Below are 24,824 nucleotides of genomic sequence, written 5' to 3'. Positions count from 1 at the left end.
AAGTGTGTGAAATATTTTTAATTGTAATATTCACAGCTTAAACGAACAACTATATTAAATTTCAGGACCTAAAGATGCAAGCCCTGGAAATACAAGGCATTAAAATGCAAGTACTGTTAATTCAATGCATTATTTTTTCAGATAGTGCTATTCAGCATGCTTTTTTGTTTCAAAGACATAAGTCATTATCAAAGACATAAGTCATTATTTTACTTCCATATTTGTACTCATCAAAGAATAATGAAAATAAATGTATTACTGTTTCCACACACACACACACACACACAAATATAAAAGCATTATAGCAATCAAAATAATTTATAATACTAAGAATCATTATTAATAAATAACCTCCAATAATAAGTGTTGATAATTGAGCAGCAAATCAACATACTAGACTGATTTCTGAGGGAAAAACTTTCAAAAACATTGATCACTCTAGAGCTTTGACCGTCACTGTATGTATTTGTGTGTTGGTTAGGATTCTAGAAGCTCTCTAACAGTAGTAGAGGTTTAAAACAACGTGTTGCATATGTTGCTATGATGTGTTTCTCTACAGGTGAGGCTCACGACCGGGATGTTCAGGTGGTGGAGCTGCCCATCGTGGACAGTCTTCACCCCAGACCTCCGTACCTCCCGCTCGCTATCCCAGAAGACCTTGCGCCCCGACTGCAGCGTCTCCATGGTGACCCATCCGTCTGGTGGGTGTCTCAGTTCGTCAAGTACCTGGTCCGTCCTCAGGCCTGGCTGGAGAAGGAGATCCAGGAGACCTGTGTCAAACTGGGCTTTAAACACCCCATCATTGGGTGGGTGTTTCTCTCATCTTGTTTGTCTTGTCACATTTCTTTCCATCTGTCTGTGTGTGTGTGTGTGTGTGTGTGTGTGTGTATATGTGTGTGTGTGTGTGTGTGTGTGTGTGTGTGTGTGTGTTTATCTGCGCCCGTGGCGGATGTGTCTGGGTGGGTTTTTCACTGATAAAACACTGCGAGATGAAGATGGCACACGATAACAAGAGTGAACATGACTCAAAATCACAATGAAATTGAGAATAAATGAGAATTAAATGACTGCGGCCCCATAGGAAGCACCATTGTCTCTTGAAAGCACTGTGAAATGTAATAACCCCACAAATATAATAGAGTAAATCTATAGTGAAGCATAGAGATCAGCTGGAAAGATAGAGATAGAAAATGACTGATGTGTTTGGTGAATAAGTACTTGATTTCTGCACTTTTTGCACCTCTTTCTGAAACATTGGATTTTGGATTGGTGTAAAAAAATAAGCTCGGTGAGGCCAACAAAAGTTTATGATTTCTATACATTTTGTTCATCATAATTTTGGAGCCTAAATACAATTAGCAAATACAAATATATATATTATTTATGTATACATTTATTTATTTTATGCATTTTTGGAGCTTGTCAGCATCCAGCATCCATCCCAAAAAATAGTGGAAAATTCCAATGGTTTTTGTAAAAATAAAGCCTATAAATCCAGTTTTTCTTACAGTGTCCACGTCAGACGGACAGATAAAGTTGGGACGGAGGCCGCGTTTCACCCCATAGAGGAGTACATGGTCCATGTGGAGGAACAATTCCAGTACATGGCTCAACGCAGCCACGTGGATAAAAAACAAGTGTACTTGGCCACCGACGACCCGTCGCTGTTACAGGAGGCAAAAATCAAGTGAGTTATGATGAGTCTTTAAGGACATGAAACAACAGTTTTGAAAAATGACACAACAAACCGAAAAAAGTTCAGGGAAAGATGGGAGACAAACGACAGAACGACGACGACTGATTATAGTAGGTTTTGTTTTGCTCTCAGTAAATAACATCAAAGCTTTCCTCAAATGCGTTCTGCAATTCACTGCTGCTTTCAGCAAACTGAACAAATATATTAAAGCTTACACTACATTACACGAATACACATATATCCAATGAGAGCTAGATGTTAATGTACAGCAGTCATCAAAATTTCATGAAAATGTAAATATAATTAGCAATTTATTTTTAAGTTTGTCATGAAAATTAAGATGTATTTATAGTTTCCGATTTTTTTTTTGTTTGTTTGTTTTTTATTCGTTTAAAATTTATTTGACTATAATTTTATATATAAATATAAAATTTCATCTTCCAGGTAAAAAATCCTCATTGTCAACATCAAAGACGTAATGAAGATTTTAAACTTGGAAGCCAACAAAAAATCTAAATTTACCAGTAGTCTCCTACTGCCCCTCCTTTTATATATAAAATATTTAAAATATATATTTAAAAAGTAATATGAGATTTAAAATCCAGTATTCTGTGTTTTTCAGGTATCCAGACTATGAGTTCATCAGTGATAACTCCATCTCTTGGTCAGCGAGTTTACATAACCGATACACAGAGAATTCACTCAGAGGCGTCATCCTGGACATCCACTTCCTGTCCCAGACTGACTTCCTGGTTTGCACCTTCTCCTCACAGGTACATTGATAATTGTTTATTTTATCAATAACATTTAACACAATAAGGATTAATTTGTTAACATTAAATACACTAGTAAACATGAACGAACAGTAAACACTATTTCTACAGCATTTGTTTATCTAAATGTTAATCTAATAGTTTTCTGACTTCTGCCAATAATTAATCTATTAAACATAAACGGAAGTACATAAAGTCATATGCAAAAATAATGCAGTGTTATTTCAGTATTACTGAGATAGTGTTAGTTGTTAAATCAGTTTTTAGTTTTTATAATTTCCTCTTTTTTTGACATTTTGCTGTTTGCATCTTTCTTTTTTTTTTCTTTTTTTTTATGGGTGTGTGTCTAAATTCTTTGTATCATTTTTATTTTAGTTTTAGTTTGTTATTTCAGTACATCAAGTTAAGTTAACTAAATTAAAATTAATAGAAATGTTTCCTTGGGAATTAGCTAAAATAAACTAAAAAAATATATATACTTTGTTTCATTGTAGTTAACTTTTTATTTTGAAGTAATGCAATTGTATTATGGTTTTAATTTTGGTTTTAGTTAATCATAATAACCCTGCATTGAGGCAGAGAACGTGCTTTGTTATTAAAATAATGCCAAAATGCAATAATAGTTATAATGGTCTTTAAACAGGCCCCATGTTCATTCATAAAGGTTCATTTATAAACAGTATTTTTGTCATTTTGAAATCATATGTTTTTAATCACAGTAATGGTAGACAATTATTGTTACTAAAACAACAATATAATTAATAAATGCTGTAAAAAAAAATGTATTGCTATTTTCATATTTATGGAGCCCTGCACATAACATGCATACAGAAAAATATTTATTGTGGTAATATAGAAAATCAATAATTTGTTCCCTTGTTTTAGTAAACCGTGGACACATTGACCAAATTTAATCAAAGACTAATTTAACTAAAACAAGGCAAGGCAAGTTTATTTATATAGCACATTTCGTACACAATGGTAATTCAAAGTGCTTCACATAAAAGAAAGTAAAATAATAATGAAGAAAAATAATAACAAGAATAAAACAAGCAGTTTTAAAACTTTTAAAATTATTAAAACTGTACTTGTTTAAAATGAATTTAAAACAGTTAGAGAATGATTTTACATAAAATAAAATAAAAAAACAGTGAAAATATATAATGCAATCAGCTCGGACATTGCACAGTGCTCATTCAATAAATGCACAGCTAAACAGATGAGTTTTAAGTCTAGATTTAAATGTGACTAGTGCTTTAGCACATCTGATCTCTTCTGGAAGCGGATTCCAACTGCGGGCGGCATAGTAACTAAAGGAGGACTCCCCTTGTTTTTTGTGAACCCTTGGTATTTCTAACTGACTCGATCCTAATGATCTGAGTGGTCTGTTAGGCTTATATTCAGTGAGCATATCTGAAATATATTTCGGTCCTAGGTCATTTAGTGACTTATATACGAGTAAAAGTACTTTAAAATCAATCCTAAATGTAACTGGAAGCCAGTGTAAGGACCTGAGGACTGGTGTGATATGCTCAGATTTTCTGGTTCTAGTCAGAATCCTGGCAGCAGCGTTCTGGATCAGCTGCAGCTGTCTTATGGTCTTTTTGGGAAGGCCGGTGAGGAGCCCATTACAATAGTCCACCCTGCTGGTGATGAAGGCATGAACAAGTTTCTCCAAGTCTTGGCTGGAAACAAAAGATCTTATTCTTGCAATGTTTTTTAAATGATAGTATGCTGATTTAGTTACTGCTTAATAGTTGCTGATTATAGTTTTAGTTGCTGATTAATCACACCAAGTTTCCTGACTTGATTTTTAGTTGTTTGACCCCTAGAGTTAAGGTATGCATTCACCTTGAACACTTCATCTTTGTTTCCAAATGCAACGACTTCAGTTTTTTCCTTGTTTAACTGAAGAAAGTTCTGGCACATCCAACTATTAATTTCATCAATGCATTGGCAGAGGGAGTCAATGGGGCTGTAGTCATTTGGAGATAAGGCTTGGTAAATCTGGGTATCATCAGCATAGCTGTGATAGGCAATTTGGTTCTTTCTCATTATTTGACTTAGTGGAAGCATATACAGGCGAAACAAGAGCGGTGCAAGAATTGACCCTTGTGGGACTCCGCATGTCATGGACGTCCACTTAGACTTATGCTCTCCTAGACTCACATAATAGCCTCTCCCTTCTAAGTATTACCTGAACCATTTGAGTACCATCCCAGAAAGCCCGACCCAGTTTTCCAGTCTCTCTAGTAGTATGTTATGATCGACAGTGTCAAACGCTGCACTGAGATCTAGCAATACCAGCACCGATATTTTGCCAGAGTCACAATTTAAGCGAATATCATTTATTATCTTAATGAGTGCTGTCTCTGTGCTGTGATGCGGTCGAAAACCAGATTGAAAATTGTCCAGGTATCCATTTTAGTTTAAGTATTTGTTCAGCTGATTAAAAACGACCTTTCCTATAATTTTACATAAAAGGAAGATTAGATATTGGTCTAAAATTGCTCAAAATGGTGTTATCAAGATTGCTCTTTTTCAGAAGGGGCTTAACAACTGCATTTTTTAAGGAGTTTGGAAATGTCCCAGAAAGAAGTGAGGCGTTCACCACTTCTAAAATATCTGCTTCTAAGCAGTTAAGCACACTTTTGAAAAAAGATGTGGTAAGTGTGTCAAGATAGCAGGTTGACGATTTTAGGTGCTGCACTATGTCTTACAGAATTTTGCTATCAATTGCTTCAAAAATCGACATAGTATCTTTTTGATATTGTGGCCTAATCTGTTTGACCTCTGCATTACTTGAGGTTGGCTAATCGCCTTCCTGATATTGATGATCTTCTCAGAAAAGAAGGATGCAAACTCATTGCATTTGCCGTCTGATAGCATTTCACTGGGAATCTGACTTGGGGGGTTTGTCAGTCTCTCAACAGTGGCAAAAAGAGTATGAGTGTTATTTAAGTTACTGTTTATAAGGTTTGAGAAGAAATTCTGTGTAGCTTTGGCTAGTTTCACATTAAAAGCATGAAGGCTGTCTTTGTAGATGCTGAAGTGAATTTCAAGTTTTGTCTTCCGCCACATCCGCTCTGCTTTTCTGCATTGTCTTTTCATAGTCTGAACTGCTGTTGATCTTCTCCAAACTGATTTCTGTCTGTTTGTTTTCATACTGATTATTATTGGAGCAATATCATCAATAACATTCTTAACTTTTGAGTTGAATGAATCAAGGAGAGTATCAACAGAGTCTGCAGAAATGCTTGGTGTTAAAGATATAGCCTCCATAAATAGTACACTTGTGTTCTTGTTAATGCATCTCCTTCTGACAGAGACCGATCTAGATTCAGTTTGAGCAGACATCAAAATATCAAAATGAATGAAAAGAAGTGATCAGACAGTGCTATGTCCTTAATAACAATGGATGAGATGTTTAGACCCCTACTGATGATTAGGTCCAGAGTGTGTCCACCTTTGTGTGTGGGTCCATGCACATGCTGAGTCAAGTCAAAAGTGTTTAGAACCGTTATCATTTATTTTGTAGTTTTATTTTCTGAATTATCTATGTGAATATTAAAATCCCCTGCAATAGCAAAACAGTCAAACTCTGAGGAAATCATTGATAACATTTCTGTGACCTCTTCAACAAAGGCTGGAGAGTATTTTGGAGGCCTGTAAATAATAATAAACAGAATGCGTGGAGCACCTTTTAGCACAATCCCTAAATATTCAAAAGACAAGTACTGACCAAATGACACTTGCTTGCATTGATAGACATCTTTAAATAGAGCAGCTACACCCCCACCTCTCCTAGCAGTCCTGCAGACACTCATGTAAGTGAAGTTAGGAGGGGCTGCTTCATTAAGGACTGTTGCATTGCAGCTATAAAATCCATAAAATCCAGATTGTTTGTGGTTATAAAGTCATTGATTAGAAATGATTTATTTTTTAGTGAGCGAATGTTTAAAGATGCTAACTTGATGGCTGTGCTTTGTGTCTTTACATCAATTTTAGTTTGATGCATAATAGGCCGCAGATTAGATGAGTTTGCCCTTCGGCTTGAGATGGCCTTAGACTTTCTATCACGTGATAAAACTGAAATAGAGAAAGCTACAGGCACACTGGGTTCCCGCTTCTTCAGTAGGCATTTGTGAATGTTGCTGTTATTATAGCGGGGACCCGACACATATCACTGAGAGCTGCTATCAGTTGTTTTTGGTTCACCTTCAGCAGATAGAGGGTTTGGGCCCTGGCGTTGTGGCAGTGGTCGAAGAGCTCTCGCAGGAGCAGGGACCACAGGCTTTGGTGTTTTTGGGGCCTGCCGTTTTTTTGTGATATCTGCGGGCTTGCAGCAAATGAGTTAGAGAGTTTAGTCCCAGCATACACCAATTCCTCCATTTTCTGTGAGAAGCACAGAAGTGGAGATGCTGGAGAAAGTGATAATGTGTCTGGTGAGATGGGCTGTGTCTCTGGTGTTTCCGGTGGCTGTGATATGTTGTCCTGGCTTCCCTGGCTGTTTTCCAGAAAGTCATCCCTGGGTGCTGAATCTTGTAGCTGTTTTGATACATCACAGTCAGTCTGTGAGGAGGTCTGTGGGCAGGGCTCAGTCGGGATAGTGTCCATGAGCAGTGCTTGTTTTGGCTGCATGGTGTTATCAGTGTCCTTGTGGGATATGTCAACCACATGATGACTCGGACCCGGTGTGTGTGTGCTGAATGGATTGACACACTCTGCTGAAGGATGACGGAGGGAAAAGTAGATATTGTCCTTAAACACTCTAGCACCAAGTTTGTTTGTGTGGAGGCCATCCGGTTTAAACAATTGTCTATGGCCCCAGAAAAGATTGAAGTGAAGTGACATTCAGCCAAGTATGGTGACCCATACTCAGAATTTGTGCTCTGCATTTAACCCATCCGAAATGCACACACAGAGAGCAGTGAACACACACACACACACTGTGAGCACACACCCGGAGCAGTGGGCAGCCATTTATGCTGCGGCGCCCGGGAAGCAGTTGGGGGTTCAATGCCTTGCTCAAGGGCACCTAAGTCGTGGTATTGAAGGTGGAGAGAGAACTGTACATGCACTCCCCCCACCCACAATTCCTGCCGGCCCGGGACTCAAACTCACAACCTTTCGATTGGGAGTCCGACTCTCTAACCATTAGGCCACGACTTCCCCCAGTTGTCAATGAAATTCACTCCTTTTATATTACAAGATCTTTGTAGCCATGTGTTCAGCCCAAGCAACTGTGAAAACATATTTGTTCCCCTTGCTGGGAGTGGTCCACTGATGAACGACTGAACTTTGAGTCTTCAAAGTGTTTCAAAGAGTTCACTGAAGTCCTTCTTAAGGAGTTCTGACTGCTCTTTCCGAATATCATTCTTCCCCACATGGATGATGATTCGATTTGCAGTCTTGTGCTTCATCAGAATGTTCTGAAGTTCCTTGTTCACATCAGAGACCGTTGCTTGAGGAAGGCAGCATGTTGTTGTAGTCCTGCTACGGATGTTTCTGATAACAGAGTCACCCACTATCAGAGTCCTTGGCTTGGCTGCGCTCTGAGCTGAAAGCCGCTGTCTGCTCGTCCTTGAGCGCCTGTTAGTAGCGATGTTAGCTGCTGGCTGATCAGATCCATCTTTAAATACATTTGGGGATTCCTCACCCACATTCATTAATGCTTCAAATCTGTTCTCAAGATGTATAGGGGGTGGTTGAATGCCAGTATTCACAAGCCTTGTCATTGTCGAATCTGGGGTAGAGGAAGCTACGGCAGCAATGCGAGAAACTCGTGACAATCTGATATTTCGTGTTCCTTTGGGTCTCGCTCCCTGTTTGTGCCATCGATTAGTGTGGCGATCAGTTTCGGCTTGTTCCTCTACACTCGGTACTGTTGAGATTCATAAGATTCATGGGACTCACCGGCTGTATGCTGAGAAGGTCCATGACGACGATCTGCTAAGTGTTCCGTCTGTTTTGGAAGTCCAGCTAGTAACTTTGTTTCAAGAATCACAATCCTTTGTAAAAGTTTGCAGCAGTTCATGCAACAAGTAGATCCAACAGGAGGCATTTTTTCTCTCTTCTGTTTGAATGTAGGCAGTTGTTTTCCCCTCTCTGGAATGTAAGCTGCTATCAGTGGAGGCAAAGTCTTCTTTTTGTAGTATTATTCCAGTCCCAAAGAGTTTTTAGTTTTCATCGTTTGTGCCAAAAAATCTGTTTTTTGAGGACTGTGCTGATCTGCTGGTGTAGAAATCTTAGAAAAATCAAAGAAAAGTACAGAAATAAGAAGCAAAGCACAGAGCAGTAAGCTAGAACGTCTGAACGATAGCAAAGCCGGAAGCTTTAAAAAGATGAATAAGAAACAAGATAAACTAAATTGAGAGAAAAAAAAAATTTTATGTGGGTGGGGGGTGGAGGGGGCTTTGTACTAATGCATTAACTAATGTTAACTTTATTGTAAAGAATTTCCATTTTACTTTAACACTTTTTGTTTTTCCTGCCCAACAGATTTCTGACTTTGTTCTTCTGGTTTTTTTCAGGTGTGTCGTGTGGCATATGAAATCATGCAGACTCTTCATCCGGACGCCTCGGCTTTCTTCCGCTCTTTGGATGACATCTACTATTTCGGTGGACAGAACGCACACAACCAAATCGCCATCTACCCGCACCAGGCGCGCACTGCAGAGGACATCCCACTGGAGCCTGGAGACGTCATCGGAGTGGCTGGAAACCACTGGGATGGCTACTCGAAAGGGGTCAACCGCAAACTGGGACGCACTGGCCTCTATCCATCCTATAAAGTCAAGGAGAAGATCGAGACGGTGAAGTATCCCACTTACCCCGAAGCAGACAAGCTGCTGAGCTTATAGAACAACACATTAATAATTAACGCATGGACGGCTGAACTTGCCATGCACTGGATAACAGACACTCAAAGAGATGTATGCGTGTGTGTATTTATAGGATGGACGCACCTTTTTGGTTTGCAAAAGGATCTCATAAACTGCTGTGGTCATCAAGAGCCTTTTAAACAGCACTCCGATCAGCAGAAACTAATGATACATTTAAAAAAAAAAAATGTTTTAATGTGGTTTTTTTTTATATTCTCTTGCCTTTTTTTGTGACTTTCTCTGTCCTCAAACTGGAGTGAAACTCATAGAGAACACATTTCACCAACAAAATCAACAGAAAAAGTAAGCCGTTATATTTTGTATTAGGAAGCGAAGCCTATTTTGAATATTTTCCATTGACATTTATTTTCATGAAGTACAAAAAAGGTCTGGACTCTAAAATAATATTTATTAATTTAAAGCAGGGGATGAAATCTAATACAAACGTTTCAGCTTTTTTCATAAAAATAAAAAATGATTCTGTAATTTATTTATTAATAATTTTTTTATTATTGCATTTTGTTAGAGCTATAATATATGATTATATTAAGAAAAATATTATTTCAAATCTTAATTTTTTTCTTTTACTTAAAGGGATCATATGATGTTGCAAAAAAGAACATTAATTTGGGTATTTCATGCACAGCAATGTGTTTATGCAGTTTAAGGTAAAAAATAAAATAAAAAAAATTTACTCATACACGTACTATACACATTTTACACATACTACAGTATACATTATTGTTTCTCCTCTATGTCCCGCCTTTCTGAAATGTGTTGATTTTTACAAAGCTCATCGTTCTAAAAAACCAAGGTGTGCTCTTATTGGCCAGCTATTCAGCGGATTTTGATTGGCAGAATGCCTCAAGCGTGTGACGGAAATGTTACGCCCCTTAACATACTGTGATGATGCCAAGTCCCAGCAGGATGAGACTCAGTCCAGCTGCTCTGCTCGTGCGCATCCCATCATCGGTTCTCTTTTAGCAGTTCAGTCAATGTACTGTTAGAAGTAACTGAATAACTCTGGATATTGGTTTATTTTGCATCAGAAGGAGTGTCAGGCATGTTTATAAGCCAAATAAAATGTCTTAGTAAAATGTCTACTTTTAAGGTTTCAAATAAGTTTTTGGAGAATAAAATGTCAAAATTTGGTTGAAATAATGTTACATTGTCATTCAGTGTAACACAATATTTATGCATAAATTCAAACAACATGTTTATTCTGACATATTAAAATACCTAAAAGAATAATGGAGCATACTAAATTTTATTGTGTTTTAAATTAGTAAAAAATTCTTACTAACAAATGGGCAAAACCTAGGATAGTGGCAAATGTTAAAAATGTAAAATTACAACTCATTAGTATTTGGGGTGAAAGTAATTAGTCTTTTAATATGTCATAAATAGATTTTTGTTGTAAATATGCCTGACAAGATTGTTACACTGAATGACATTTTACTGGTTGTCTTCTGTAAATCAGGGGAAAATGTATGATATTTATTTTTTGCTCAGAAAAACAAAAACAAAATTGCAATTAAATAAAACAGAAAACTTTTTGCATTTTTTTTATGGGGGGGGGGGGGGGGGGGCTAGAACAATTTAAAGCAGTATTACATTTTCTTTTATGCTTAAACACTTTTTCGTCTTTGACCCATGTATTTATTTATTATTAATTGTCTGTAAATTTAAATGTGTAAGTATGTTAATTTATTTATAATTATATAATATCATTTTTGCCTGATGGTAGTATTTGTTATAATGCTTTTTATTTTTGCTGATATAAATTTAAAAGATTAAATGTTCATGCACATTGCAGTAATGTAAATTGCAGAAAATATTTATTTATAAATAATGTCAAAACAATTAATGCTCCTAAAACAGGCTTCGTGTTCTTCATGCAAAATGTAATTTCTATATTTCATTCTTTTGATTTATTGGTGTAATCTGATTCACACCTGTCACTCATTCACTCACTTCACTCATCACGCTGTGCTCTTAAGTTCTTTATCTGTCTTCAGTCCGTATGTGTGTGTGTTTATGTGTGTGTTCACAAAGATTGTTTGTGCGATTTTTTTTTGTATTGTGCATCCACAGTGGTGCCTGAAATTAAAGGAAAGCATTACAGAGCTTATATATATATATATATATATATATATATATATATATATTAAATATAAATAGATACAACCCGAATTCCGGAAAAGTTGGGACGTTTTTTAAATTTTAATAAAATGAAAACTAAAGGAATTTCAAATCACATGAGCCAATATTTTATTCACAATAGAACATAGATAACGTAGCAAATGTTTAAACAGAAATTTTACACTATTATCCACTTAATTAGCTCATTTAAAATTTAATACCTGCTACAGGTCTCAAAAAAGTTAGCACGGGGGCAACAAATGGCTAAAAAAGCAAGCAGTTTTGAAAAGATTCAGCTGGGAGAACATCTAGTGATTAATTAAGTTAATTGATATCAGGTCTGTAACATGATTAGCTATAAAAGCTTTATCTTAGAGAAGCAGAGTCTCTCAGAAGTAAAGATGGGCAGAGGCTCTCCAATCTGTGAAAGACTGCGTAAAAAAATTGTGGAAAACTTTAAAAACAATGTTCCTCAACGTCAAATTGCAAAGGCTTTGAAAATCTCATCATCTACAGTGCATAACATCATCAAAAGATTCAGAGAAACTGGAGAAATCTCTGTGCGTAAGGGACATGGCCGGAGACCTTTATTGGATGCCCGTGGTCTTCGGGCTCTCAGACGACACTGCATCACTCATCGGCATGATTGTGTCAATGACATTACTAAATGGGCCCAGGAATACTTTCAGAAACCACTGTCGGTAAACACAATCCACCGTGCCATCAGCAGATGCCAACTAAAGCTCTATCATGCAAAAAGGAAGCCATATGTGAACATGGTCCAGAAGCGCTGTCGTGTCCTGTGGGCCAAGGCTCATTTAAAATGGTCTATTTCAAAGTGGAATAGTGTTTTATGGTCAGACGAGTCCAAATTTGACATTCTTGTTGGAAATCACGGACGCCGTGTCCTCCGGGCTAAAGAGGAGGGAGACCTTCCAGCATGTTATCAGCGTTCAGTTCAAAAGCCAGCATCTCTGATGGTATGGGGGTGCATAAGTGCATACGGTATGGGCAGCTTGCATGTTTTGGAAGGCTCTGTGAATGCTGAAAGGTATATAAAGGTTTTAGAGCAACATATGCTTCCCTCCAAACAACGTCTATTTCAGGGAAGGCCTTGTTTATTTCAGCAGGACAATGCAAAACCACATACTGCAGCTATAACAACAGCATGGCTTCGTCGTAGAAGAGTCCGGGTGCTAACCTGGCCTGCCTGCAGTCCAGATCTTTCACCTATAGAGAACATTTGGCGCATCATTAAACGAAAAATACGTCAAAGACGACCACGAACTCTTCAGCAGCTGGAAATCTATATAAGGCAAGAATGGGACCAAATTCCAACAGCAAAACTCCAGCAACTCATAGCCTCAATGCCCAGACGTCTTCAAACTGTTTTGAAAAGAAAAGGAGATGCTACAGCATGGTAAACATGCCCCGTCCCAACTATTTTGAGACCTGTAGCAGAAATCAAAATTGAAATGAGCTCATTTTGTGCATAAAATTGTAAACTTTCTCAGTTTAAACATTTGCTATGTTATCTATGTTCTATTGTGAATAAAATATTGGCTCATGTGATTTGAAAGTCTTTTAGTTTTCATTTTATTAAAATGTAAAAAACGTCCCAACTTTTCCGGAATTCGGGTTGTATATAAATTCTTAAATAGGTGGAACTTCACAATTTAAAGTATTAGATTTATAGTCAAATTTTAGATGTTATGATTTATAAACATGATCTCATTGGAGGTTCATAAGTATTGTAAAGTGACTAGTACAAATTTTACATTACATACATTTAACGTAAATGTTTTCATGCATCAATTGATATAATGTGCACACTGAATGCAATGCAAGTTTCTTTAGATAAAACAAATTTAATATACAATTTTAGTTCAAAGGTCAAAATCGCAAATTTACTTTACACACAAAACCTTATTAAACCAACTTATTTTTGGTTTGATGTTCATTAAAGGGATAGTTCACCCAATAAATTAAAATTCTGTCATCATTGTCGTTCCAGACCTGTATGAATGGCTTTTTTTATGTTGAACAGTTGGTGGTTGCCATTGACTTCCATAGTAGAAAAAATAAAATACTGGAAGTCAATGGAAACCACCAAGTGTTTGATTACCAGCAATCTTCAAAATATCTTCAGCAACTCATACAGGTTTGGAGCAACATGAGGGTGAGTAAATTATGACAGAATTTAAATTTTTTTGGTGAAGTATCCCTTTAAGCATCTTTTTTAATGATGAGACTATAACCCCCAGAAATTAATTGTGTTTTTGCATCATACAGAGAAATGGATGTGATTTAAAGTGTCACTGTAGGTTTAAGGCTTTGTTGTTGTGTTAGAAACACTAATGGTTACTGTTGCTGCGATTACAAACTGAGGATTTAAAATGACAAGATGCTCTTTTGAAATGGTTTCTGAATGAAGCTGAAGGCAAACCCAAATGTTCTTTCAGCTTTCATCGTTTCTTTATTTTTATTGACACTATTTGTCTGTTTATTTGCTGCTTTGAACTCAGAGTTTAACTTTCTTTTGTAATGAAGACAAATAATGTTCACTTTGTCTGCGAGACGTTTTTCATTTGTTTTGTTTTCGGGTTTTGCCTTCTATAAACCCAATGATCGATTAAAGTGGAGAAATCTGATTGGCTGATGTGTTCCTTCAGATGGTTGTGGGTCTGCAGACTTTTCACTGCACTGATCAATGGTTCCTTTCATCAGAGTTCAGGTTTAATGCGCCTGCATGACATGAATCCCTCAGACCAGTGCTTTGAGACTGACTTCTAGCAGGTAACTCTTTTGCAACCTAGATGTTTAATTGTGAAACTTCCATGTATCTTCCATGCATCCTGTGCTCAGGCCATACAAGAGAGTTTCTCCATCAGAACAGGTTTGGTGAAACGTAGCATACCCTCACTTTCTCACCAGTGGATGCTCTGCAGTGAATGGGTGCCGTCAGAATGAGAGTCCAAACAGCTGATAAAAACATCACAATAATCCACACCACTCCAGTCCATCAGTTAACATCTTGAGAAGACAAAATCTGTGTGTTTAAAAGAAACAAATCCGTCATTAACATGTTTTTAACCAAAATACATGTCCATAATCCATAATGCTTTCTTCAGTAAGAAGTCATCTGATCTGAATCAGGAGTGAAATATGTGCAGATGAAAGCACCGTTTACAAGGCAAAACAGTTCTAAACAAATATGTGTTTGGATTTTGATGTGAAAGACAACAGGAGATGGACTTTTTCACTGGAGGAAGCATTATTATGGATTATGGACTAGTATTTTGGCTGGAAGTGACAGTTTAAAGTTAAAATGCCTTACTGATGGATTTGTTTCTTACAAACACACAGCTTTTAGCTTCACAAGACATTAACTGATAGACTGGAGTGGTGTGGATTACTTGTGGATCATTGTGATGTGTTTATCAGTTGTTTGGACTCTCATTCTGACGGCACCCATTCACTGCAGAGCATCTATTGGTGAGCAATTGATAGAATGCTACATTTCTCAACTCATCTACATCTTGGATGACCTGAGGGTGAATAAAGTGTCAGCAAATTTTCCTTTTTGGGTAAACTATTCCACTAATACATTTTTAATTTCCAAAGCCTTGTATCTAGGTCCCATTGTTTTGGATTATAATTCATACTAAGTTTACTTGCTCATGGATTATGACTTTGCACAGAGTTGGTGAGTGTTTCTGTCACATGAGTATCATGTTACATCTTCAAACAGTTCCACAGATTTTCATGCATGTGTTTTACTGTAAACATATTTGTGTTTGATTTTATGCACATCACAGATGCTAGCCACAGAGCTGAACTTGTTTTGAACCTGGAAATATCCTTCAAAAAGTACTCGTGCAGTGATTAAATGAGTGGAAAACGCTCACGTTATCTGAGAGCACTTTGATTATAAGCCGTGAGTGTGCTGCCCTGTGACCTTTTTTTCTGAATGGATCTTAGTTTGGATCCATTATTCTGTTAATTGGCCACCAGTCCCTAGTGTCTTTTGTTCAGATTTATTTTGATCTGTTTCGATTCTTCTGTATATTTAAAGCCTGAGCTATTTCTGCATTATGAGAAAGACAGTCCAGAGAATCAGAGCTGACAGATACTCGTTACAGTATTACAGGAAAAGTGCATGCAATAATTGTCATCTTTTACTAATCCTCATATTCCAAATCTATATGACTTTCCTTCTTACTCGGTTTTCCATTCAGTGAACGTGTTTCCCTTTATTATCAACGTTTGGCAATATCCATTATATTTATATATTTTCTCTGAAATATGGGTCAAAATATGTGTTTTTTTATTTTAAAAAATGTATCAAGAGGAACCATCATTTCAACCAAAAAAAACTATAGATTTAAAAAGAAATTATCAAAGCAGGATTATTATTTTTTTAACCAGCTTTCACTAAATCAATCCAATTAATATTTATTAATTTATTTTTCATATATATGCATTGGCATGAAAATGCATATTAATAAACAGAAATATTTATCTAAATATGTTTTACTAAGTGATTTTAACAAATAATGCCACACAATGGACAATTCTGAGTGAATTAGGCTATACAAAGCATTGAATCAGAGTTTTGAATTGATTCACTTCGATCTGATTCACATAAATGAATCAATCTGACTCCCTATTCATGCACAAATAAAATCTGAATGAAAAATTGACTTTTGTGTTCAATGGAAGAGAACTCACACAGTTTGTAACGATGATGCTAAAATAATGCTAGTTACTCAGATCTTTACTAGAGGTAAATCACCCTGTGTGATTACATGAGTCTAATCTGTTTTTTTATGTATTTGTGAAATCTAGACTCACAAATTGAAAAGTGTGTTCCAGCGCAGTGGAAGGTTTGCTGTCAGCTCATTGTGAGTCACTGTGATGACCATTAGCACGCAGCGGCGGTCTGTGCGAGATAACCGGTGATTTAGAGCTCTTTCTCTCGTCTTATCGCTCCTGCTCAAAGCCATCTGTCTCCGTCCGCAGCCTTTGATAAAACTGCAGGCCTGTGCATGTTCCCACCGCATTATGCACTTTCCAGATGTCTGTGTTTACTAAAAACCGTTTGGAATCCCATTAGATTGTTTAACGGTGAGTTTAACAGCTCAAAATCAGGTGTCAAGTGAGTTTAATCTTTTAGATCAGGATTAAAGGACTAGAAGTTGTCATCATTGTTGTTTCAAACTTGGAAGCTTGTTCCCGCCACGGTGATAAAGACTCCAAGGTAATTGTGACTATTTATTTCACAATTCAGACTATTTTCTCTCTCAAATTCTCAGAATTGCAAGATATAAATGCAGAATTGTGAGATATGAACTCTTGGAAAAGCAGTCAGAATTGCAAGATGTCTTTTTACTAAAAAGCTACTTTAGAACTTGTTGTTCTACCTTCTGAAAGAGTCTGTCAGACAGTAAACTTTCAATAAAAGTGCTGCAACAGCAAAAATGAAAGTTTAAAAAGTTTGTTCTTTACACACGTGCACACACACACAGACAAACAGCAAACGGTCCCCAGACGACCCAGAGTGCTTCAGGCTCCAGGTTAGTTTTCATCAGCACCTAATCACACGGTTGTTGTTTGACAGCTTTTTAAGAGTTAAAGGGGTGCAGACGTCCACTGCAGAACTACAAAAATAATTTCAGCAACAATCATTATTTTGTTTTATTATGAAGTCATGCAAACTTTAAAATATGAGATTTTTCTTTATCTAGTTTTCATTCCTGCTCAATAACTCATGCAACTGTCAAATGTGCATCATGCTTTTAGGTAATATTGAATGAGGAACATCTTGAGCACTTGATGTTTTTCCTTCACTATCCTGTGTTCTGTAATTCATTGAGGTTTAATTCAAGTGTCTCAATCAAACCGAATGAACAGAAAATTTTGAAAATATCTCTACTTAAAGCACGATATGTTCATAATAAATCCAGAGCACTGCTTTATCTTCAGTCTTCATTATTTTCTGCATTTTGTAGGTTTACTTTGATTATTTTGTATCCAGCACAGATTCTTGGCAGGGTCAATTTGAAATGTGCTTTAATTCGACCAAGCTTTAAAACTTTTTTTTCATGTCTTCAATGTGCAAACTAGCAAAGCTGAGAGAACAAAGCCAAGAAGTGTGAATAAAAAAATCCTGACATTAACTAGAATTGGAGGCCTGTAAAACTTTGCACCTACAGTAGTTGTAATGACATATTTTGCTAGTTAAAATACACTGTGCAATTTACAGAGAACTGAAACGGCAAAGTACTTTGGGTTCATTATGAGATAATGAGAAGAGAAAAAAGTTTGTGTTTGATTCTCATTAGCTTTCAGTTTATTGTTAGGGGTTTTTATTTATATTAGTTTGCTTCATATGAAATGGCCTGTCAGTTTCCGTTCATTCTAGGTAATGGCAAAAATGCTCTATTATTAGTCAAAATGTGATTGATTTGCTTCAGCAGTGTTCTTGCATTTGGATACTAATAGAAAAATCCAATTTTCCAATGAAATTTACATTTCACAGCTCATTTTTAAAGGTCATTTTGCTAAATTAGACATTTTGAAACTGTAAATGGTCTATTCAGAAACAAAGCCTTGTGTTTAATAAATGCCTGCATCTGTGGGCTCTGAATGACAGATTCACAGCAGTTAGTGAATGTGTTAAGATTTATAGTTGTAGATATAGTGTGTGTGTGTGTGTGAGTATGTATGTGTGTGTGCGTACGTGGTGTGTATGTGTGCGTGTGTGCAGATGTTTCACTTTAACAGTCCAAAACACATGAAATAAAGCATGCATCCATAATAAAACATGCCCCACACGGCTCTCAGGGGTGAATGAAGGCCTCCTGTAGCAAAGCAGTGCATTTTGGTCAGATTAACATCCAAATTTTAAATGTAATAAACACTTTTCTATCACTTCCACTATCACAGTTTCAGCGGATGATATGGATATCGGCGTAGTGTTATTAGTGATCAGTGCAGAGAGAGAACAAAACAAAACGCTGGTCATGAATTAAGCACAAAAAAGCCAGGACAATTTTTTATATAACTCCAATTGGATTTATCTGAAAGAAAAAAGTCATATACATCTAGGATGGATTAAGGGTGAGTAAAACAGGCTAATTTTCATATTTGGGTGAACTAACCCTTTAAGTTAAAAATAAAAAAACTATAGCCAAACATAAATCAGTGATATTATGATTTTTTTATTATTAAATTATATTGTTTATATTTTCTTGAACTCAAAATTTATGTTAAAGTTAACACTAGTTAACTTAAAAGTTTTCTTGTTTTCGCCATTTTATTAATTTGTCTTTTTTAACACATCACATTATTTGTTGTTTATTAGTAGTATTAGATATTCTTTATTTTTATTTTAATACCTCACTCTTTTTATATTTTATTTAAAGTAATGATTTTTTTTCTTAGGTTTGGTTTGTTTTTAGTTTTAGTTAACTATAATAACCCTGACTTAAATAAAAGATAATGGCTTTCTGCTATTATTTAAATACAGTCTTACTAATTAGAGTAGGGTTTATGGCCTGGACATGTTTCTTGAGATTCACAAAAAGAGGGTCTCTCAGTAGCAGTCATAAGTTTTGATATACCGTCTGGTCTCTGGTTATTCTTTGGAACCTGTTCAAGGTAAAAAAAAATGCCATAACATGTTTCCCGAACCCCGTGAGGGTCCCAGGAGTCTGCGGTCCAGATGCAGAGAGAGGCAGGCTGATGGGGACCGTCTCGATTAATATTCCTATGAAGACTCATTGAACCTTTAAAGAGATGCAACAAAGACAGATTATCTACATGGACATCTCGCTGTGTGTGTGTGTGTGTGTTGGTGAGAGAGACAGAGAGAGAGAGAGAGAGAGAGAGAGAGAGAGATGTTCCCCAGGAGATAACCGCATGGATGCAGCTTGAATAATTTAGAGTGTCCCAAAAGAGACTTGAGAAATGTTTCACTGTTGAGTTGCATTAGACTCAGCGCCACTCCAAAAAGTGACTTTTAATAAAGTGGGAGAAATATTTTGAATTATCATTTAAAGTGCATAGCATACTGTTGTAGTTTGTGAGAGACTGTCTCTAAATATTCCTGTTTTCATTTAACTGAACCTCCTCATGTATATGAATACATAACAAGCATTTATACAATCATGTTACTCAAACTAATGCTCAAATTACACAGATGTTTTATAAGATGATACTTTGAGTTTAAAAATAATTTAATGTGTTTAATTCAATGTGTTGCTTCTTTGTAAATATTGGTGAGTTTTACTAGTAATAGAGTTTCCACACTAATTATGTATTTATTTATTTATTACATTTTCTGGCAATTCCGAGTTAACTTTTTTTCTGAGAATTCTGAGTTTATATCTTGCCATTCTGGTTTTTGCCTTCCAGAAAACTGAATTGTGAATTAAAAAATAAAAAAGGTAATTGTGACTTTTTATATCTCACAATTCTAAGTTTATATTTCATACAAATCAGAATCATGAGGGGGAAAAAGATAGAATAGTGAGATAAAAAGCCACAATTACCTTTATTTATTTTTTTCTGTGGTGGAAACCTTTTTGAAATTTTGAAATTACAGCTATGAAAAACGTTTTACAGTGTTTGGTACAGACACTGAGTTTGGCATAATATAAAGTAGGCATATTTGGAATTTCTGATGCAGAGCAAGTCTGTTAAATTTCTCAGCTCCTTCTTTCAGTGTAAGTGATTTCCTCGCTTGTTTTATCGTTTGCTAGGTGAAGATTATTAGGGTTTGGGGTTTGTTCAAATAATGCTAAACTGCTCCATGCACTCACGACTCATCTCATCTGAAGCAATAGAAAAGCATTCCCAACATATGTGCATTCACCTGTCACTTTACAAAACCTACTGAAGTTGTCAGAATATATCATACTGTTTATCCTCTCTCTCCCTGTATAGGTCTGTGCTCACTCGCCCAGTCTCTCTCCCATTCTTTAGCTTTTTTATTTTATCAGGTTTTTACTGTGGCACTCATATCTGCTGAGCTGGCGGAGTGTCTTTAAATGCTGATACAGGCCTTCCTCTTATGTGAACTGCTGACTTTTCTTCAATCCCACTTGTGTCTTGTGTCTTGTGTCTTGTGTCGTGTGTGTGTGTGTGTGTGTGTGTGTGTGTGTGTGTGTGTGTGTGTGTGTGTGTGTGTGTGTGTGTGTGTGTGTGAGAGAGATCCAGCCGTATGTGTGTCTCAAACAGACTTGACTATCAAATGAGCCCATGCACATGAAAGAAAGCACAATGATATCTAGAGGTCTTCTGGCTGAAGGAAGAACAGATGTTGAACATATTTTGGCCTTCATGGTAGTAAAACAATATACCTTTGAGCCAAGTCACTGCAGGGAAGATGTAATTTTGTTGGTCATGCGCACACACACACACACAAACACGACTCAAAAAAAACCCTAAACTCTCCATTTGTACAATCTATAGCAAATACTTAAACTAATAACAAAATATTCTTACAGTAGCTGATTCAGAAGCGTCAGATTGTCATAAAGTCAGAATGACCTCCTCTCATAGGTTCACAAAATGGTCATCCATAAAATGCATTGCTGTTCTGTTGTAAGTAATCTTAAAGATTCCTGAATGCATCTACTTTAGGAAGGCCAAATAAAGTGCTTTAGCTTTCTCTTTGGATTTGAGACTTTAGTCTTTGCAACTTTACAGATCTTCTTTATGCACCAAGAGCTTGTAACACTCCAAAGAGAAAGGAAGAATTGAAATTGCATCAAAATAACCCTAATAATATCACAGCCTTTCATTTTTGTATTGATTGTTTATTATTATTATAATAATTTTTTTTTGCTGATTTTCAAAAAAGACCTAAAATTACCCAATTTGATTGTTTTTTTTCACAAATTTAAAGATTTTTTAATTATATATTAAAACCTAAACTTTTGACGTTTGACTGCATTAAAGCCTGTGTGTGTGTGTGTGTGTGTGTGTGTGTGTGTGTGTGTGTGTGTGTGTGTGTGTGTGTGTGTGTGTGTGTGTGTGTGTGTGTGTGTGCGCAAATAGCTGATTCAGAGGAAGTCAGGAATTATGTCTTTGTGGCAGTTTTTCTGCTTATAAAGGGAGAATGCAAGACTTCTTCACTTTACAAATGGTTTTAAAAGCAAAAAAAATGCTTAAACAAAAAACACAAAAAAAAATCTTATTTTGTGAAAAAGTATGACATTCTTTAAGCAAACGAGCAATATTTTAGGAATTAGCCCAAAATGAATAAGAAACAAGTATTTAATTCAGCCAATGTGATGCATGGTGGTGTGATCAAGTAACTTTTTGTTGGTTCTCAAAAGTATAACTTTCCCAGTGAAGTACACACATCGAGGGAATAGTAGAAGTATTCAAACTGGGATAAAGACATAGTTTAGACATTCAGCCCTGAAGTATCATCACTCAACAGTACGCTGCTGTCGTCTTGTCTGAAACAAACCTCCAGAAAGAAAAGGGTGAAAAAAGATGTGAATTTTTGACCAAGCTCAGAATGTTCTGCACATAATCTTTAAGTTCCTCATGAAGGGATTTGGGATAGAGTTGCATGACTTTCAGACAGGATTGTCTTCATGAGTTGGACTTTGAAGCTCTGATGAGGTTTACTGAAAAGGAAAAGCATTTGAGGACAGATGAATGAGTAATAATGCTCGGAAGAAAGTCTAATCTCCAGCTCAAAACTGAATGCAAATAAAATGCTCTGGCCTTTCACTATTTATGGAGGAAGTACATCACAGATTGCATTATTATTTCTCCTTACCTCTGACATTAAAGGACAGATGCAGGTGGACATGAAGATCAAAGCTTCATCGCTCTGGATCTGACTGAGTCAGAATGACTTGCTATTGGAGCTCAAAGTGATGTAGTGTAAAAGCATCAACATGAGAGTGACAGATAAAAAAAGAACAGTACATCGGTCAATCATTTCTGCTAAAATGAGTCTTGTTTGTGTAACATGAGATTTATTTATTTTTTGTATAGTTGTTTATTTAAACTTTTTAAAATGTGCAAATCTTATTATACGAACAATCTGCATGTTGTATCAAAAGTGACAAAAGTCACAAAAGTTTTTGTGTTATTAAAATGTACACCTTTTGGGGTAAGTAAAAGTTGATGTATTTGCTTTTTTTTAAAGAAATGCATTCAACTCAAAAGTGACACTTTAAGTTCAAAAGATCTCTATTTCAAATAAATATTTTGTTTTGAACTTTCTATTTATCAAAGAATCCTGAAAAATTAAATATATCACAGTTTCCACAAAAATATTGGGTAGCACAGCTGTTTTCAACACTGATAATAATCAGAAATGTTTCTTGAGCAGTAAATCGGCATATTAGAATGACTTCTGAAGATCATGTGACACTGAAGACTGGAGTAATGAAGCTGGAAAAACAGCTGCATATGCTACAGAACAACAAATTCAAACATGCATAAATGGCTTTCAGCATGTTCCCTCCTGATTGCTTGCTCCGCTGACTGTCTACCCGCTGCCAAGCTCTGCCTGGATCTTTTCCCGTTTTGCTGAGCGGTGCCAGCCCGAGTTATTTTCTATTAATTTCCAGTCCATTCTAGGGCTGTGCGATTAATCGTAATCGCCATAAAATAACAGTTTGAGCGTGCGCGATTTCTAAATCGCTTTATAGCACCAATTTCCACTGCCCTGACCCACGCATTATGCTATCTGCACCAATCAGAATGCAGTGCACCTAGAGCGAGAACAGAACAGACTGAGCATGAACTCCAGGTTCACACACTGTCTGTGATGCGCCTTTTTCCGAGCCCATGTTAACAGATCAGAGCGTTCACACTGCACGCGGTAAAGGGCTAGAGATAAAAACGTGCGAAAATAATTAATATCTTGCACATGAGCATAGAGAGAGTTGTGAGTGCACAGGACGCAGTTTGAGTGAGAGGAGACACGTTTTAAGTGCACACTCTCTCTCTGGGCGATAGCAGCATGTATCTGAGCAAGCACGTCTGGTTTTGTGACAGAGCAAAGGAAATCTGCATGCGAACCGAGAGATTCGCACTTGTGCATTATTTTAATGTGCTTTCATGTTACAATAACTCGCTGCTGCTTCTGCACCGCTCACACACTGCAAACGGAGTATGTGTGAACCTGTATAATGTATAACAAATCTATTTCAACACCTGAGGCACTGCTACAATTAATGAGCTCTATGACCAATGCATGGCAAAAAAAGAGAAAAAAGTCCCTGGACAGGGATTTATTTATTTATATATATTTTTTGCCATAAGTCTATAAATTTTGTTACACCTTTACTATAGTGATTATTTTGACTTATGTCTGTTCTAGAGAGACGTTACAACTTTTTGATAAAGCTCTTATTGGTTTTCTTTTGGAAATTTGTTTCAAATTCATCCTGAATGCATTTAGCATATATGTGTGTGCCAGAACTGTTAACAATCTAGCTTCTGAGTACTAAATTATTAACTAAATAATAGTGGGGTCAGTTAATTTTTTGCACTGGGCCGCACAAACATATGTTTTTGGTTGGGTGGGCCGCAAGTTGAAAAAGGTTGGGAGCCACTGGTGTAGTGTGTGTAACACATTATATTTAATAAAGCATTTTGTAAATGTGAATAAACATTTTGTATTCTAAAAGATCAAAACCATTGAAAAAAAAACCTGGATGTTGCATGAGGCAAGATAAATAGATTCTGGTTGAATAAAATAACATGAAAGTGTATGTAAGTAAATAAATAAAACTTCATATTTTTTTTTTTTTTTTATTCCAAAATCGAAATTTGATTATAAAGGAACTGCCAATGAATCTTCAGTGTTTCCAGTCAGGTCACAGAGAGCAGCCACCTTTGAGCGCCTGTTCCCATCTATCCATCAAACCGTGCTCTGATCCATCACCATCACTCACTGCAGATGGGAAAATCACAGCTGGAAGAGATTGCTGGGAGACTTCCCATCTCCTATTAGAGATCATTTCTGATTTATGTCTAATAAATCTCAATTATAAGCACCACCACCGGACAGAGGCCCCGAGCACAGAGCCGCGAGCGCGAGCAAACGGCAGGAAGCGTCAAACGATCTCCAATCACAGATGGCACGCTGGGAGGCTCTGGAAGGGCGACAGCATTGATTATGGCTCTGGGCACAGCACGGCACAAGAACAATGTTATCACAGCACAACCTCGAACTAGAGACTTAAACACGATAGATGACGCCAAACTCCGAGAGGAGCATTTCTGCATGAGTGACACGTTATTGTCTAGCAATTAGGGATTTCGATTTTGAAAATTAGTCATTTGCAC

General features: G+C 36.5%; 1 protein-coding gene across 1 annotated transcript in view; it reads left to right on the top strand.

The window, feature by feature from the left end:
• Window positions 1–9,956, top strand: part of LOC132107184 (alpha-(1,6)-fucosyltransferase-like) — a 106,436-nt gene extending 96,480 nt beyond the window's left edge. The window contains exons 7-10 of the mRNA XM_059513425.1: window positions 560–806; window positions 1,511–1,687; window positions 2,319–2,469; window positions 9,003–9,956. Of these exons, the coding sequence (XP_059369408.1) occupies window positions 560–806; window positions 1,511–1,687; window positions 2,319–2,469; window positions 9,003–9,332 (905 nt within the window). The 3' untranslated portion in view covers window positions 9,333–9,956. The remainder of the gene's footprint in view (window positions 1–559; window positions 807–1,510; window positions 1,688–2,318; window positions 2,470–9,002) is intronic.
• The last annotated feature ends 14,868 nt before the right edge of the window (window positions 9,957–24,824 follow it).

Source organism: Carassius carassius, chromosome 27 (genome assembly GCF_963082965.1).
Source record: "Carassius carassius chromosome 27, fCarCar2.1, whole genome shotgun sequence".
Taxonomy (NCBI): Eukaryota; Metazoa; Chordata; class Actinopteri; order Cypriniformes; family Cyprinidae; genus Carassius; species Carassius carassius.
The sequence above is the reverse complement of the archived record's forward strand: the minus strand, read 5'-3'. Positions and strand labels throughout refer to the sequence as shown.